The sequence below is a fragment of the Stenella coeruleoalba genome (genome assembly GCF_951394435.1).
Source record: "Stenella coeruleoalba genome assembly, chromosome: 5".
Classification (NCBI taxonomy): domain Eukaryota; kingdom Metazoa; phylum Chordata; class Mammalia; order Artiodactyla; family Delphinidae; genus Stenella; species Stenella coeruleoalba.
The window spans coordinates 41,096,996-41,115,885 of record NC_137150.1 but is presented as its reverse complement, the minus strand read 5'-3'; the positions used below and the strand labels follow the sequence as shown (position 1 = coordinate 41,115,885).

General features: G+C 42.1%; 1 protein-coding gene across 1 annotated transcript in view; it reads right to left on the bottom strand.

Annotated features, from left to right (window-relative positions):
* Nucleotides 1-15,909, bottom strand: part of PPM1L (protein phosphatase, Mg2+/Mn2+ dependent 1L) — a 334,432-nt gene extending 318,523 nt beyond the window's left edge. Inside the window, exon 1 of the mRNA XM_079922903.1 lies at nt 14,778-15,909. Coding sequence (XP_079779029.1) covers nt 14,778-15,176 — 399 coding nt within the window. The 5' untranslated portion in view covers nt 15,177-15,909. The remainder of the gene's footprint in view (nt 1-14,777) is intronic.
* Nucleotides 15,910-18,890: the final 2,981 nt, after the last annotated feature.

The window sequence follows — 18,890 nt, the reverse complement described above, 5'->3', positions numbered from 1 at the left end:
ATACAAGCTTCCTTTCCAAGAATTCCTTGCTGCTCAAAAAGTCTCATTCTTAGACAAACCCAGGAACAGACATTTATCTAAAGAATTTAGGCCTGAGGTACCATATCAGACACTCAGGAGAGACACCAGGAAAGTGGGAAAGGTCAGAATTCCTGATTGGTCTCTCTTCTGAAATCGCTGGAGAATAAAATCCCCCAGGGTCTCAAGCCATAGGCAAGAAAGAAGTAGCAAGTATAAACTACTTCTATGTATTTATGAATACAAATTACCAGGCTGAGTGCCCATCTCTGTATTCCCATCTAGCGTCAAAGATATGGCTGGCACTTAGATTAAAAATAAAGTACTCAATATGGCATTATAATTATCTCTCTAAAATTAACTTTCAAAATAATCAGGATAAATTAATCTTACTCCTAACTCCAAAAAGCCACATGTTTATTCTGCTTTGTACTTTTAAAACTTTAAGAAACTAAATTTTCTCAAAGTGATCACACAGAAATATATAACATACTCTCTCTAAAAGAAGTAAGTTCCTGTCATCACCTGAAAATCTCACAAATATTCTTCAATTTCTTATTCTATTATCTTACAGAAGGTACAGTGAAATGGTACTATTTACAAATTTACACAAATTCAAGATACTCTTTTATATCATTTAAAACACCTTAAAACTATATTTTACCTGCACATACTACATTTTATTCTATACTATATGTTACTTGGAATATTATACATTTATAACTACACATTGCTCTACAGAATAAGAGGTACAGGGCTTCCCTGGTGGCGCAGTGGTTGGGAGTCCCCCTGCCGATGCAGGGAGCACGGGTTCGTGCCCCGGTCCGGGAGGATCCCACATGCCGTGGAGCGGCTGGGCCCATGAGCCATGGCTGCTGAGCCTGCGCGTCTGGAGCCTGTGCTCTGCAGCAGGAGAGGCCACAATAGTGAGAGGCCTGCATACCGCAAAAAAAAAAAAAAAAAAAGAGGTACAACATCACATACACTGTTCTTTACAGTCAATTTGAGGGAATATTCCAGGGAGATTTTGGCTATACATGATCTTGTCTTTTTACACCAACTTAGGACCTAACCCTCTCAGTATGAGACTCTTCCACAATCAGCTGCTGTTTTCTTACAAGACATGTAGTAGAAATTAGGGCAAGAATCTTCTTGAAGTCCCAGAGGAAAAAAAAGGATAACCTTCACCAAAACCAGCAGAGGTGCCAGGGGAAGATGGCTCCAGACCTTCCACTCCTCTGGAACCAGAAGGAGGGATTCCTACGTGCATCTCATCTTGCTAGGTCTTCCACAACCTGCAGAATCAGTATCCTGTATGTCACATACTGTGCCTATTGTTTAGACTACTAATGCTTCCTAGGACATTTTCATGAGATGGACCTAGTGATGACAATTTTTCCCCAAAGAAGAAAAGACAGTGTTCTTTGCTTCATGTAATCAATGCACTCTGGTTTTCAGCATCATATCTACACTCAGTTCTAGTCCTTTCTTTTGATTGTTCATTCTCTATATTACTATCCCTGGAATATCCTTTCTTCTTTGGCTCTTACTTTACCATTGGTTTTCATCTTTCATTATATCAGTAAAGAAAATTGAGCCCTATTGTCCATAAACTAAAGCCATTTCACATTCCCCTCATCTCAAACTTTTTAAATAATCTCAAATACAAAAACATGATAACACCCACTATCATGAGTATTACAGAACATTGTTCTGTTCTAACTAGTCCATTGAGGCAGTAAACAAAAACAAAAAGCATAACTATTTAGAAAGTAGGAGACACAAGTACATTATTTGTAGACAATATGATTGCATATCTTTATGGGGGAAAAAAATGTAGTGGATGAATCACCAGAAAAGGTACTAAAATTAAATGGGAAGTTTACTCAGTAAGTACTTCTACCGACTGGCATAATCAGTCACGAAAACAACAAAAAGATGTCCTTGTTGTAACCAATTTACAGCAGGAGCAGTAGGATGAGTACTCTATAGGCAGACACAGAATTTATTCCAAGTGCATTCATTTGTCCTACAGAAAAATCTGAAGACTTTAATGCCCTCCCTTCTCCCTGTAGCCGAGACCAGTGCCAGAATGGCCTGCTCCAAAATGGGTACAAAATTTTGAACCTCCCAGGAATCTCCTCTCCTTGGCCTGGAGTAGATTCAAATATTTTTAAACAAAATAATGAAACTTAATGACACTTAATAATTAAGGGACAAAAATCCTACTGAATTTGATCAAATCCATTTTCTGAAACAGAAAGATGGTAAAATAGAAATGGATAGCCAACAAAAGACCTGCTGTGATACTTCCACATTTATCAATAGCATTAACTACACTGAACACACAGTCATATATATTAGAGAAAAAAAAAACACCTGTTACTCTCCAAACACCCAGGTCCCTCCTTGTTGTGTCTTTACAGAGAACAGAGAGAGAACTTGAATTATTTAAGAAACTAACTCCTCATAGTTTTTCAAGACTTCCTGGAACCCTAAAATACCAAATTTATATCTCAGCTTCCAGGCAAAGTCATCCCTAAGCCAATTCGAAAATAAGATGGTTTACCCTTTTCTAAAGTCTTCTAAACTTCCCCCCCCGCCATGTCAGTGTTATATACTCTACAGCAACATTCTTCAACAAGGTTGCAAATGTGTAGACAAGAAAGGTTCCAGGCTACCTTCTCTGAACCCCCTTCCCACCTGTGGGGCCCAACCAACAAACATTCCCACTTTCCTTTCTTCTAGATAACAAAACTCTAGTTTCGTTCACCTTTCTAGGCTGTCATGACCTCCAGAGGCAGCTGGGCTCCTCCCCAGACATGGGGTGAATTATGTTGGGTCAGAGTTCATCATCATGGTGATGGTATTTCCATGGCCAAGCCATTGGTTTAGACACGGACACAATTCTGGCCTAGGAGATGTGAGGGGGTAGTTTCTAGGAAGGTTTTCCTCAGGCTTTAAGAATGCAGGATAGGTACAGTTTCTTTTTCATGTCTCTGGATGTAGTTATATAAAGACTTGAAGTCACTGAGCTGCTGAATTAACCGACCTTGGAAACACGTACTTCCAGGTCATTTGTTATGTGAGATAATAAATGTCCCTAGAGTTTAAGCTGCTTCCACTTGAGTATTCTGTCACTTGCAACCAAAAACTTTCAAATAATGCACCACCTAGATGTGCAGCTCAAATTTACTCCAGCTGAAGCACTTAAGTCTCTGACAATGGACATAAAAGACAAAAACAGTCAATCTATAAAACTGGAAGAGGACATTTCCTTTATTGCCAAACTAGCTCTTTACAGAAAGGAGGCATTATTGATTATCTGGAAACATTATTCTGTCTTCGGTTGAAATTATCTTGTATCTCCTTTTTCTGAGATGAGTACTTCTCCCATAAATTTGATGTACCTATTTAATATGGGGGGAGGAGATTTTTGATTACCATAATCTTACTGATTTACAAATGGTAACAACTTAATCCTAAATTATCTCTGTTGAGGCCAGACTAAAAGAAATAGGCTTAAACCAAAGGGATAGAGTTCACATATAAAGATGATTTTCCTGAGAGGATTATAGCGAAAAAAATTCTCCAGGACCAATGTGGAATCTCCTTGATGAAAGTCTTTAAAAATAGATTATTCATGTAGCTGTGAAGCCTTAGGCACTATATTTGGATTATACGACAATTCAAGATCCCTGCCAGGCCTATCTAAAGAGAAAATTTATCTTCTTTCTAAACAGAAATTTAGGAAAACATCTAAGTGTTAAAATAAAAGAGAAGTAAAAACTTCTTAATCCCAAATTCTGGGACAGTTATATTTATCACATACCTGTGCAACTCAGTTCTTATAGCAAATTCATCTCGTTATACTAAGGATCAAAAAGGTGAACAGTATGATCGAAATCTATGTCTCAATTTCTATAAAATCTTGACAGTGTCAGTTAAGAGGCTTATTGGCCAGAAAATGTCCAGTGACTAATTTAACTAAGAGTTAATTTATTTAATTAAAAAGAGAAATGAAAGCACTTACTAGATTAAAAAGGAAATGGTATATACTTATCAGAATAAAACAGTTTCTGACCTATGGCAATTCTATAACTAAGAGAATAAAAATTTTGTAATGTTTTTAGGTTCAAAACTTTACTGCCCAAGAATAGTGATGAATATACACTGTCCTGTTAAAAACACCATTTCAAATATTTAAGATTTATTACTACAGGGCATTAAAGCCCCATTCACATTTATAATGACCAACAATGTTGAAAAGCAAACACAAATAAGTATTCACTTCTCTAGGGAAGTCATAAGGTTTGCTGCATAATGTGCAGTGGGTAACTGGTCTTCGGCTTAGCAACTAAAACACACAGATTATCTGTCAGCTGCTCACACAGGAGCAGAACAAGGAGGGCAACAATGATGGACGGTATAGTAAAGAATGTGAGTCTCAGAAATACAGCCTATTGCTATGGTGACTTACACTTTTGTAGAAATTATAAAAAGGCACCCTTTCCAAGTGATTACAGGCCCAGAGAGGCCTAACTTGCAGATTTATATTAAAAACAGATTATAACTAGCCATCACTAAAGACTAGGCTTGACTAAGAGAACAAAGTATTAAGTAGTCTTCTGGAATGGAAACACAAGACGTAGCATCTACTCAAACTAAACATACCAACTCAGTATTACAAACAAATGAAAAGGGACTTCCCTGGTGGTCCAATGGTAAAGAATCCACCTTCCAGTTCAGGGGACTCGGGTTCGATCCCTGGTCGGGGAACTAAGATCCCACATGCCGCGGGGCAACTAAGCCGTGGGCCACAACTACTGAGCTTGCGTGCCTCAACTAGAGAGAGAAAACCCACACGCCGCAACTAGGGAGAAGCCCGCGCACCACAACGAAAGATCCTGTGTGCCACAACTAAGACCCGACACAGCCAAAAATAATAAATAAATAAATAAACAAATGAAACAATAGTATTTTGCTCTTTTAAATTTACAGTCATTTATGTATTAGGAAATTATTTTGGCCCTCAAAAAAAAGGGGGGGGAACAGTGCTTCAGTATAAAGAGAAATTATGCAAATATACACACACCCCTACATACTTATTCTAAAGTCAAGCCCTTGGTACTTTAAAATAAAATATAAATCGTTATTGTTTATTGAGAATGGCTATGTTAATGCCACCATAACATCTATGCAAGCCTTTCATGAGTCAAGAGGCAAAAACGTCAGGGATTCTCTGTAGTGGGTTAGAGATTCTGCCAGCAAAGAAGGGGAGTGGCTGAGAACGGCTGTTTAAGTGTGAGTCACCACCTGCTCTGACTTCTGACCTCTAATTTTTTTAACTTCAGGACTTTCTCAGGTAATTATAAGATCTACCTACCAAGGTTCCAGTGTAGAGTTTTCAAGAGCAACATGTCACAGGGACACGGGGACACAACTGTCAAAGAAGAAACACCAAGTCTTACTGACTAACACAAGAAGACCAGGCAGGGTCCACCTAACAATGCTATCTGCACTTTATTGCCCAAATTATGAGATTTGTAGAACTCCAACCAGAAACTGATAGCACAGGCTTTGGAGATAAATAGCTCTAACTTTGAATCCCAGTTTCAAATCCTAGTTTCACCGTCTATGAACTGTGGACAGTCCTTGGGCAAATTACTTAACTTCTCAGTGCCTTAATTTCTACATATGTAAAATGTGGATAACACAGTACCTACCTCAAAAATTGTTATGATAATTAAAATTAGGTAATATAAGTAAAGTACTTTAAACACTACCTGGCATATTATACATATTCAATAATTGTCAACAATTATTAATATCATTACTACCAATAATAGTGGTTTCTTTACTTCTCTTTTGATCCAGAAATCCCACTTCTGGAAACCCACCCTGGAGAAATAATCCAAACTACAGTAAAAGCACAAAAACACTTATTACAATGTTATTTGTGACGGTGAAAAGTTAGAGGAACCTAAATATATACCAATAAGGAAGCAATTGAGTAATTTATCAAATATCCATTCAGTAAAATATCACTCCATCACTAAAAAATACGTTAGAAATATAATAAAGAATTATGGAGCAAAATAACTAAGGGTTTACAGGATTGTACAAAGTGAAAAAAAGCCAAGATTTAAAGCTATATGTATAACACTGTAAAATTATATTTTAAATGCATATAAAAAAAGACGAGCAAGTAATACACCAAAATCGTAACAGTGGATGTGACAGGATAATGAAATTTTGAATGATTTTTTTTCTTTTCTATACTATCTATCACGTAGTCATATTACTCTTATAATTTTAAAATTAATTTATTTTTAAATATGTTTAATTTGCTGCAGATTTACTTTCATATTTATTAAATAGGATTATTAAAATGGTAATAAAAGTTAAACCACAAAACTATATTACTGAAGTAGTTCAAGATTAAAGTAGAAATTAGAATAAAACAAATGCTTCAAGTATTAACGTTCAAAATTAAAATATCACTTTTTAAAAATCTGAGTCCCTGACGAATTATGAGCTTACATTTAAATTGAACAGAGCCCAGGGAACATTTTCATCTGAGACTGAATGATATACATATTTTTTATTTTAAAAGCAGTGTCAAGGAAATGAAATCATTTAAGAGACAAGAAGATATAGTGCTGGTTTTTAGTCTTGGGAAAACCATACCTCATAACAAAGCCTAAATTATTCCTGGTAACAAAGTAAAATTGTAATAAATGCCTTTCCATTTGAATTGTAATAAATGCCTTTCCATTTGAATAAATCAGATATTACATACAATGTATATTTTCATTGTTTTAAAATGTATCCATTTAGAGAAGGTATGACAGAAATAATGTTTTACAAACTGGGGAGCTAAACAGTCAACAAACATTTTATGAATCCCAAAAAACATCCCAGAAAACATCCAGGGAAAAAGGGAAACAAATTTACAGCCAAACTCACACTATTCTCACTACTGTCCAAATTTGCTCTTCTATCAACCGCCCTCTATCATGTTGACGCTGTCACACTGGGGACCCCCACAGCAGTCTTACTACTTCAGAGGGTCTCCAATTCATTCCTTCCCCCTTTCCAGCAATGGCCCACACCCCTGGGTTTCCTCTTCACTGCTCTGGTCCAGGCTTCCCCAATTGACGCCCCCCACACACACACCCTTTCTATCTTGTTCATTCACATCAATCCTCTATATAGATTAGAGGAACAGAATTACTAAAGCATGGATTTAAAAGCCATTCCCTTGCTCAAAAATATCCAGTGGTTCTCCAATATCTACAGCACATGGCCCAGGCTGCTCAGTGTGGCTTTCAGTGTCAGTGCTGACAAACGTTCCAGCAGCATCTCCAACTCCTCATCTGGGTTTACCATAAACTCCAGGCTAAGGCTCCTCAACTGTGGCTCCCAGCACACATGTCACTGTGCATCCTATCATTGTAAGTAGTCATAGTTTGTAACCAATAATGGCTCAAGTACCAAAAACTTATGAATTATTTACTTTTTAAACTAAGCTAGAAAGGATTCAGGTTTATGCCTATAATGTCTTCTCATGTACCTGTGTTAGAAATGGGGTGGAATTTCTACTAGAACACTGTGAACTGCCTATCATTCTGGGTTCCCCATGGAGGTGTGTTACACATGAAATCTCATCTGTCACATGAGTCCACACAGTGGAAAGCTGTTCCAAACCAGGGTTCCTCAAAGAGTGGCATCACCAGAGGTACCTTCCACCTGCAAAGGGAACAAGCAACCTGCCTCACTTCAATTTAACTGGTCAATAGTTAAATTTTAAAAGCCACCTTTCTGTTCATAAAGAGCCAGGGGAGGGGGACAGAAGGACTCTAGAGGCAACCAGAGACTAGGAGAAGAACTTTTTTAGAATCGCTCTACTCCATCAAGATGGAGATAGATTATTAGCAAGTTGGAGGCCAAGAATTTCATTTTATGGACTTTCTACTCACAGTGCTGATATGAAATTTATTTTTTTAACAAATATACTTAACTTTAAAAACATAGATATCTAAAGAACAATATGGGACTTCCCTAGTGGTGCAGTGGTTGATAGTCTGCCCGCCAATGCAGGGGACACAGGTTCGAGCCCTAGTCCGGAAAGATCCCACATGTCACAGAGCAACTAAACCAGTGCGCCACAACTGCTGAGCCTGCGCTCTAGAGCCCGCAAGCCACAGGTGCTGAGCCCACGGGCCACAACTAATGAAGCCCACGCACCTAGAGCCCGTGCTCCGCAACAAGAGAAGCCACCACAATGAGAAGCCCGTGCACCGCAACGAAGAGTAGCCCCCGCTCTCCGCAACTAGAGAAAGCCTGCATGCAGCAACGAAGACCCAATGCAGCCAAAAGTGAATAAATAAACTTATAAAAATAAATCAATAAAAAACAATATGAAGTATATCATAAAACAGAAGGTACTTAAATATGGAAGAAAAAAATGAGTGGGCTTCTAGATTACAGCATATGGGGAAAGCCTGCTCTAAACAAATAGAGCTACCTGCCTTTCTTCCAGCTGTGACTGCATTTTACTTCCTCTGATCCATTTTCACACTTTTTCTTCCACCTGTTATGTCATCTTTTCATCCTCCCTCCACCCAATCTCTGTCTACTGAAATGCTAGGATATAGTCGAATGTCAGTTCCTCTTCAAAATTATCCAAGACTCCCCAAGCTCGCTCCATCAGGCCACCACTCTCTTGTAGGTGGTCCAACTGCATCTTGTAGTTCTGCTATTTTTTAAAAACTCATCTCTTCAAGTAGATGGAATGCTCCCTGAGGACAGAGAATATACTGATTCATCTTTGGGCATCACAGAGAGCATAACTCTGTTATGCCACAGACTATACAGAAAATGTTGGTTTAATTAAACTGAATTTCTAAACAATCTGTTCAGAAGATGCACCATGGTCAGCAGTCAGGATCCTACATTCACCTACAAACAGCTGCTAAGCACAGGACAGGAATGGGTTATTAAAGGGAAAGTGCGGGGCTTCCCTAGTGGCGCAGTGGTTAAGAATCCGCCTGCCAACACAGGGGACAAGAGTTCAAGCCCTGGTCCAGGAAGATCCCACATGCCACAGAGCAACTAAGCCTGTGCACCACAACTACTGAAGCCCGTACTCCGAAACAAGAGAAGCCACCGCAATGAGAAGGCCGCGCACTGCAGTGAAAAGTAGCCCCCGCTCATCTCAACTAGAGAGCCCGTGCACAGCAACAAAGACCCAACGCAGCCAAAGATAAATAAAAATAAAATAAATAAATTTATTTTTTAAAAAAAGGTAAAGTGCCTCCCCCTTTGGGGGCACAAATGTTAATGTGCCATTTTAAAACAAAATAACCTGAATTTTCTCTTAAACCTTAAGGCATTTGTCCACACTAAATCTACAGGCTTCTTGTACATCAGTAATGTAGGAGCCCAACACTTACTAACGTCAGTTGTAACGTCTGGAAGGCAGATCATTCATTATGCCACTCATAATTTATTTATTTGGAAGTAGTATATCTTATGTCAGAGAGGAGCCAATGAAACTTACATAAATACATATACCACAAGATAAGATGACATATCTAAGAGGAGAAAGAGAAAAATGGGACAAAATGTAGGAAATATAAGCTGTCCTGGGAGTGAGGTTCATGTACCAAATTAATAAAATTCTGCGCACTTGCTAGAGGTAGGTCAGAGGTTTGGCTCTAACACTTCTGGCAGCCAACAAACAGGATGATCCAATCAGTTACATGATTCAGCATCCTTAAGATAAAAACAAAAAGCTCTTAGAGAACTCTCTCTTCCTTGGTCCTCATGAAGAGGATATTATATACTGTAACAAATAAAGTCCTCAGTGACATCCCTAAAGTTGATTTGTCAGAGAGTTTTGGGAGACCATCCCTCATAACAATCCTCACAAACAAATGCCAACACACAAGTCAATAAATGCAAAATGACAGAGAGGAAGGAAGAGGAAGACAATCAGGGCAAGGTGGGGTCCAGGTACACAGCTCCCTGCAGTTCTAGATTTATCAGAGACAGATTTTATTCTATCTAGACTAACCTAAAATCCAGAGGCTTCAGGCATCTAATTCTCTTTGAAATTATAAACAAAACTTGATGTGCTCATGTCCATTTTTCTGGGGGATATGTCGGTAGTTTCATAACATCCTCAAAGAGAAGCATGACTCAAGAAAAGTTAAGAACCACTCATCTAAAGAACTAGACTGTACATATCCTTCAAGCAACCCTCCATTAGCAGTTTGTCTTCTGAGCTTCTGAGAAGTGCTAAGCCTCAAGACTATAGCCCCTGACAAGCACCGGAAGTATAGCTTCTCTCTGATGTGAAGTGTGGAACTCTAAGCTTAAATGGCTGTGTGTCAATTTTATGATACAATGATATATGACCTTTAACACAATAATGTCCATAAGCATATAGAACACATAACAATCATTCTGCTATATAAGTTTCAGCCATGATCATTGACAAAAGTGCCTCAAACGGTCAGTGATATTTCTTCTAGCTAATATAAAAAGTTTAAAACAAAAAACACATTTTGCCTGTGGATAAAAATTATGGATAAGCACCAAATACAATTTTCTTAGATAAACAGTATTTTATAATTTTAAAAATAACCTTTCCACATTAGTTGATACAATCTAAGCTATTTGTTTTCCTTTTTGTTATTTTAATTTTCATTATACAGCAAAAGAGTCACTGCCATAGCTTTAGACACACACACACACACACACACACACACACACTTTCAACCATCCACCCATAGTATGGTGGTTAGAATGTTATCAAGGGCCCAAGGGAATCAAGTAAGGAAGCTGGCCTATAGCACCTCTAAAAAAAACATGGCTCATTAAGCTATCATCCATCTGGAAATCACAGCCATCCAGAGTCTGGTTCTCAGCAATAACAAGTCTGGAGACATAGCTTAGTCAAAAATACACAGTTGAACATAGCTTTGTCAAAAATACACAGTTGAACAGACTCAAGAGAACTAACTCATGTTAACAACTCAGAAGAGGCTGAAGTACAAGTCAGAATACCAATTTATTAATTAATCATAAAGAATATTCCTTTTCACTAATCAGAAAATTTGCACCTGAAGCCAGGATGCTACTTCCCCAATGCTAGGATACCTGGAATCCTAAATTAATAATCAATTCACCGGAAGTTAGAACAAATAGTGATAGAGAGTTCGGTGGATACCTAATGAATTGTCTATATCCAACATACACCTTTCTAGTGATCAAAGTTGTGGCTTTCATGTGTAGAGTCTCTTTCCTTCCCTTGGATACCGTTGCCCCGACACTACAGACTTCTTGGTCTCTAAGCTTTCTTCTTCCACATCCTTCTCTCCACCAAGTATTTTTCTAGATAGGGTATTAATACAACTGATGATATGAACCTCACATGCATTATTATCCGTATTTTTCAGATTAACAACTCCCAGATAGGGCTTCCCTGGTGGCGCAGTGGTTAAGAGTCCGCCTGCCGATGCAGGGGACGCTGGTTCGTGCCCCGGTCCGGGAAGATCCCACATGCCGCAGAACGGCTGGGCCCGTGAGCCAAGGCCGCTGAGCCTGCGCGTCCGGAGCCTGTGCTCCGCAACGGGAGAGGCCACAACAGTGAGAGGCCTCCGTACCGAAAAAAGAAAAAAAAAACTCCCAGATAAAGCTGCTTAAGCAACTTGCCCAAGGTCACAGCTAGTTTAAGGCAGAGCACAGATTCAAAGCCTACACTTTTAACCTTGCAGTAAATGACGCCTTCAAGGTGTCTTTCCCAGGGCCTCGCACCTTCCAATTTGATTTAAATGACCCTCTTCAGTATTCCAATAACACCCTAAGCACACAATGACTATAATTTCTGGTGCACAGGTCTATCTCTCTCACCACACTGAAACTTTCTGAGAACAGGAATCATGTCTCATTCACCTCTGTATCCCTAGTGTGCTATCTATTTACCTAGGTAAATATGCAAACTAATTTGTCCACTGGTTTAATATAAAGCTTATCAAACTGAAGGCCTTGAATAAGCTATGCAGTCTAAGGAAGGTCACAACTTCTCCTGCCATCAATAAACATCTCATCTAAAAAACAGAATGAAATAGATATACAAGGTGGCTTAGGTTCCTTCTGTATCTAAAAGCACTACCATGGGTCCTGATTTTTAATAGCCTATCTTATTAGTTTGAATTATTAGAAACAAAATTAAATTCCTCAACATCTTCCATACCACACTACTACTACTCTCTACATATATGTGTATGTAGCGAGTTCAGAAAAAGCTTCCTCTTTTCTGAAAGGTGAGAACTATCATCTACACCAAAATCAAACAGTGGCACCCTCCTCTGGTGAATATTAAAGAAGCTAAACAACACAGAAGACAAGAATTAGATGGTCGGATTTTCTTTGAATGAAAGAAAAAGGAAGAGAGAAATACCTAAGATTATTTGTCATCACATTCCCAATAGCAATTAAATAGCTCTTTTCTATAACTCCTTACTTTGCCCTAAAACAAAGCCAAAATGAATGAACTGGCTATGCACTGTAGGATGTTATAGACAGAACAATTGTTCTGTATTTCAGGGTACTGATAATATTATTTTGCTAACAGCAAGCTTTTTAATATAAGGCACAATGAAACTCATTTCATAGTTTAGCTAACAATGATGATCTCTTTTATTATTTAAAAATTTAACGGAAAGCCCTATACATGTAAACTATTTCTAGTTAAATAAAAGCATTTCGCATGTCCCTTTTCTGAATGGTACATTTGCCAGAAGATAATACTGGAAAATTTTCAACCTGAAATCTGTTGGAGTCTTCAATATTCACGTTTTAGAATATCAGCTTAGAAGAAAATTTAAAAATACTCATTCACTTACATGTGCAGGCTCAAAACATGCCAATGCAGCACACCCAGATAAGCACAACCCAGAGTTTCACAACATTAACACTACATCCAGACCTTTAAGTTAAGAATAAAACTGTACTTTCTAACACAAGAATCAGATCATCATCTGCCAACAATTTTAATATAAAGTATATAATAAATATAAGCTTTATTAAATGATTTACAACAGTCAAGGCACATAAAATGAAAATATAGACATTCTGACTCAGACCAGGAAACAAATCAGCCATTATATGGGCAACCTTATCTTTCAGATATGTTTTTTACCCAAATACACAGAGTCCCTTCCCTCAATTAACTTCACATCTTTCACCTACCCAAGGGGCAAGGAAAGAACCCCATACTACACAAGAGGCTACAAATTTACAATCACTGAGAAACCTTCGTTTTGAAACACAGAATATAGAAAAGGCTAGGGTGGATGGAAGATGGCAAAAACTGATTTCAGCTCTACCAAATAAATTTTCCAATCAAGTTTGCCATTCCTGGCAAAGTTGGTTCTACCAGGTAGGTACATACAGTATGTGGGAAAGATTAGCAGAGGGTTGGGTGAAGTGATCTTGTATCAAAGAGAGAATGCAGTTAAGATACCCAGTTGAGAGCGTTCTCAATGTTCACCCAAAACAAAGGCCAAAGAACAAGCTTGAAAGAGAATGATATCCCCTACAGCCCACCCAGAGACCAGAAGCGGCAAGAGAATTGAGGGGGAAAAGTTGGATGGGAGGAGGGGGCAGGGGGAGGAGGAAATTATGAAGAAGGGGTGGTGAAGAGGGGGTGCGGGGAGTAAGAAAGTATGCTTTAAAAAAAAAAAAGTATGCAGCAATGAAACTCTTTTCCAAACTGCCAAGTTTAGAGAGATGGGGTGGCTGGCCTGCTACTCTCTGGAGCACCGCTCTGGAGCCACATTTGCCACTCACTTCGCCTGGGCCGATGCCCAAGGACCAAAGCCAACTCTCGCCCTGACCTCCAGGAAATCTGAGCCCCGACAAGCAATCAGGGTGCCGCAGAAATGCGGGAGAGGGACTTGAACCGGCCTCTAACCTCATCTCTTGCTCCCACATGAACCCCAAATAAAGGAATTTAGAGGCAGGGAGACGTCTGCGTCCCACGCCGGCCAGGGCGCAGGGGCAAGATCTGGGCACCGCTACCTCTGCGGGGATTGCCACCTCTGCAAAGGCCAGAGGCATCTCGGTCCCGTGCCTCGATCCAGCTAAAAGCAGGCGGCCAGCAAAGCGCTGCTGTCAAGTGGCCGCATTGCACTTGTAAAGTTAATGGAATTAGGAAGAAGCGCAGCGCTGCCCCTCGGGTTCCTCCTCAGGGCGAAAGAGCTGGAAAGGAGTCAGAGTTTCCTTCATGCTTACTAAGTCCTCACTGATTCGGCTCTGCAGATTTTATCTTTTTCCTAACGACAATCAAAGATTTCTTCCTTCTTTGCGCCTAGCTCGGCCTCAAACCCCATAACGGGCGCTGAGGCCCTGGGCCAAAGTTCACTGTAGAAACCACTAACTCTCCCAGCGAAACTAACACAGTCATTTGCTGGACTCTGGCCTTGGGAAACCTCATAAATTATGAGGCATGAAATAGGTTATGGATGACCCTTCCTCCCCCACACTGGACCCTCAGTACAAGAGGTCTGGATCCCGCGGTGTTTCTGGCAACTTGGCCAAGTTTGGAACTAGTGGCTTTGTCCAGCCCGACACCAGGTCATCACCACGCCCCTCGCACACAGGTGCTACCCGACACGCCCACCACGTCCTGTTGTTTACACATACACAAACACACACACACACTCAAAGCCCCAGAGAACTCCTACCTCGCCCCCGTGCCCGTCGAAGATCCCGAAGATGGACGGATGCGTCTTATTGGCTAGGTCCGTAAGAACTTCAAAGCGGTCCTCCATGTGGTCTCTCCGGCCCTGGATGGAATACACGGCCACATTGTGGCTCTTGAACTCCCAGGTCTTGGAAAACTCGGCCTCCAGCACATCGAGCCCTCCCAGTCGGTCGTTCTGCATGATCTCGGCCACCTTGCCCTTCACCATCTTCACGGCGTCCCGGCTGGACTTGACGATGGTCTTCACCTCATCCGTGTGGAAGAAGTAACTCCACAGCGCCAAGCTGATGCACAGCAGGAAGAGCGTCTCAGGTCTCAGCAAGAAGTAGCGCATGATGCGACCCAGTAGAGACAGCAAAGTCATTGTATCCTCTATCATTTATTATCGCTAGAGCCCCAACCACCAGCAGCGACGCGCGCCCCGAAAGCTCGCCGGGTCCCGGAGCACTGCGGGGAAAGCCCGCGGGGAGGGAGGCGGAGCAGCAGCCGAGGGTTAGGGGGAGGAGGCTCACGGAGCCGGGCGGAAGATGGACAAGCAGGCAGCTCCGAGCCCGCACGGTGAACAGAGGCAGTTTCCCTTTTGTCTCCCGGCCTCTGCGGCCCGAAGGCCCGCGCCCAGCACACCGACGTCTGAGCCAGCCGCCCGCGCCGCCTCCCCTCCCTACGCCCCTTTGTGAGGCGGCGGCTGCCGAGACGCCGGCGGTGACAGCAGCAGTCGCGGGTGCCGGGGCTGGACGAGAGAAATCAAGTTAAAGTTGCGCCGGGCGGGTCTGCCGCGGTGGGCGGGAGAGTTCCGGGGCGCTGGCGCCCCCGCGGCGCCTCCGCGGGTGCCCCCTCGCTGCTCCGGGGAGCGATCGGCAGGTGAAGAGGCGCGAGGCGCTAGAGCCCCGCGGGTGAGAGATGCACGTCCCCTTGGTCGCCGCCGCAGGGGAGCGCAGAGCGGGCCGAGCTCTCCGAGTCCTTCAGACACCCAGGGGGCCCTAGAGAATAAAAGTTTTGCGGGAGCCTGGGCAGAGGCGGGGGTGCGCGGAGCCCGGGGACGCAGCACGATCGGCGCGGAGCCGCAGGCGGCCGGCCGGGCTCTGCCTGCCTCACCGCAGCACCTCCCTGCTCCGCTCCGCTCGGCTCTGCTGGGCTCGGGCGCTCCCTCCTAGCGCCGCCGCTCGCACTTGCCCCGCCCAGTGCTCGCTTGCCCCGCCTCGCCCCGCCCCTTGAGCCGGGACTCGAGGCCCGGAGGTGCTCGGGCCGAGCTGTCAAAGGCCGAGGCAAATCGGCGGCGGCTGGCGCGCTTGCAACTGCGGGCGGTCCGGACGAACCGAGGGGGGAGGGAAGGGGCGCGTCTGCAGCCGAGCTCGAGTGGATGGTATTGTCTGCCTCTTGTGAGAGCTCTCAGAACAATATAATACTGACCCTGGTAGGCTGATCGGTGGTTTCGCGGGATCCACTGCTACCGGCTGGAAAACAGAGGACCGCACGTGAGCGTCCCCCCCTCCGGCTGGCGGCACGGTAGTGCGGTCTCCGCCTCGCCCGGCATAAGGCAAGCGAGAAGGGACGCACTTCTCCTGGCTCGCAGAGCGAGGCAGAGAGCTCGGACCTTCGGTTTTCTGGGACAGAGGCCTGCCGGAATCTCCCGAGAGGCTGAGAGCGAGCGTCGGGCCTAAAAACCTCGCGACGAGAAAAGGCCTCCCGAGGGCAGCGGGATGTGAGGACTCAGAGCCACGTGGAAATGCGCTCTGATGATAACCTCGGGAGCGATGACGCTGGGCTGGCCTCTCTGCGAGCTACACGCCCCTGGAGCGGGGACATAGCCACGAAGGCTTTCCCGGGTCGCACCCCTTCCATAGAGAGACACGGAGCCTCCTAGTGGAGCCCCCGGGCGCTCCTGACCCTGCGGCGGGGCTAGGGCTCCGACTCCGCTGTTCAGGTTTGCAGGTCCCTTTGAAACTTCGAACTAGCGGCCTCCTACCACCTCCTCAGTCACCGCAGGAGAAGGTGAAATGGGGGCAGGAGTCTTTAGTTAAGCAGAAGTAAATGGGCTTCCAGAAGCCATCAAGGATAACTTGTTGAAGCATGGGGCAGGTGTCGGTGGCCTTGAAGATGCTGGGGAAAGAAGAATGTACAAATCAGCTTAGAATACGGGAACAAGTGAGCTTTAAAGGAAAATATTCACTCTTGCTACCCCTGTCCAGGAAGAAGAGTGCTGATCTGCAGCTTCCAGTTCACTAGACTCGAGAATAGAGGCTGCCTGATTCCCAGCCCAGCCAGAGGCTGTCTCCCCAAACATTCCTGCTTTGGAGTGATCCCGACTAAGTTTTAAAAAAAAATAAATTAAATTAAAAGGAGTAAAACACTGGAAGGAAATACACCAAGATGTTAACGATGGTTAACTACAGTAATAAACTGTATGTTTTCTGGTTTTCATTTTCTGATTTGAGCTTTTATCTGTTTTATACAACTTTTCCAAAGTTTTTACAAAAGTCATAGATTGCCATCTTAACCAGAAAAAAAGAGAAAACTTTGACATTTAAATGGCATGTACAATATGATCTCAATTATATACATAGGCATAGAAAAGGAAGGAAATGTGAAGAACTGTTAACAGTGTGTTATTTTTGACAACTAAGATATGGTCTCCTGTTCTACTTTGCACTTTCTGGTATTTTCCACCTGGTAAATAGAGAAAATAAGTAGTTTAGAAATAAATGAGATCGGGACTTTCCAGGTGGGGCAGTGGTTAAGAATCCACCTGCTAATGCAGGGTACATGGGTTCGAGCCGCTGGTCTGGGAAGATCACACATGCCACGGAACAACTAAGCCCATGTGCTAAGCCACAGCTAAGCCAACTAAGCCACAACTACTGAGCCTGCACTCTAGAGCCTGTGAGCCACACTACTGAGCCCGCAAGCCGCAACTACTGAAGCCCGCGGGCCTAGAGCCCTTGCTCTGCAACAAGAAGCCACCGCGATGAGAAGCCCGGGCACCCCAACGAAGAGTAGCCCCTGCTCGCCACAACTAGAGAAAGCCAGCACGCAACAATGAAGACCCAATGCAGTCAAAAATAAATTAATTTTAATAAAAAGATTGCCCCTTCGTTTAAAAACAAAACAAAACAATAAACAAATGAGATCATTCTGTTCAAAAGTCGTTACGTGATGAGGTTCCAAAATGAGCTAATGAATTCAAAGGTTAGGAACTATAAAGCAAAGTAATGCATTAGTGTTATTATGAAGATAAGTTTATGATATTTCTTACTGTAAATTAGCAAATGGATTTAGGGTGCATTATCAGTCTCTCTGTACATGAATCTGTTTCTCTGTGGCAAAGGCAACTTGCAGATAAGCTGATCAAGACTTCAAAACTACAAGTCAAACCAGGCCCTGGGGTAGAAAAATTCCAAACCTAGGGGTCAATCCAGCCTGTCCACAACATTACTGCATTGATGATAGCAGCGAATATTCATGAGAGGTATGACTTCTGTTTCTTCCATACCTAAATAAAGAAGAGAAAGGACCATACTGGTCTCTGGAGGTTAAATAACAAAAGGAGGGCTTGACTTGATTAATAAATCTAGATATCCTGCAGATTCTGTGGAGATTTACTTTGACATTTACATCTAAATAGTTCATTTGTGTGAAAATCAATAAAATGATTTTTCAAGCAGACCCTATAGGCATTTTCTTATTTCTATTAAGAAATTAATCTAGTTTCATAGTGATTTCTTAAACACCCTAAATGAGCTTTTTGTTATAGTTTACTGTGAATTTTTTTAATCTTTATAAATCCATTGTTTATTGTATGACAGAACTGAGACCCTTTAAGAAATTATTATTTGAACCTTAGGTCTTTTTTTTTCATTTTTATTGGAGTATAGTTGATTTACAATGTTGTATTAGTTTCAGGTGTACAGCAAAGTGAATCAGTTATGCATATACATATATCCACTCTTTTTTAGATTCTTTTCCCATATAGGTCATTACAGAGTATTGAGTAGTGTTCCCTGTGCTATACAGTAGATCCTTATTAGTTACCTATTTTATATATAGTAGTGTGTATATGTCAATCCCAATCTCCCAATTTATTCCTCCCCCTGTA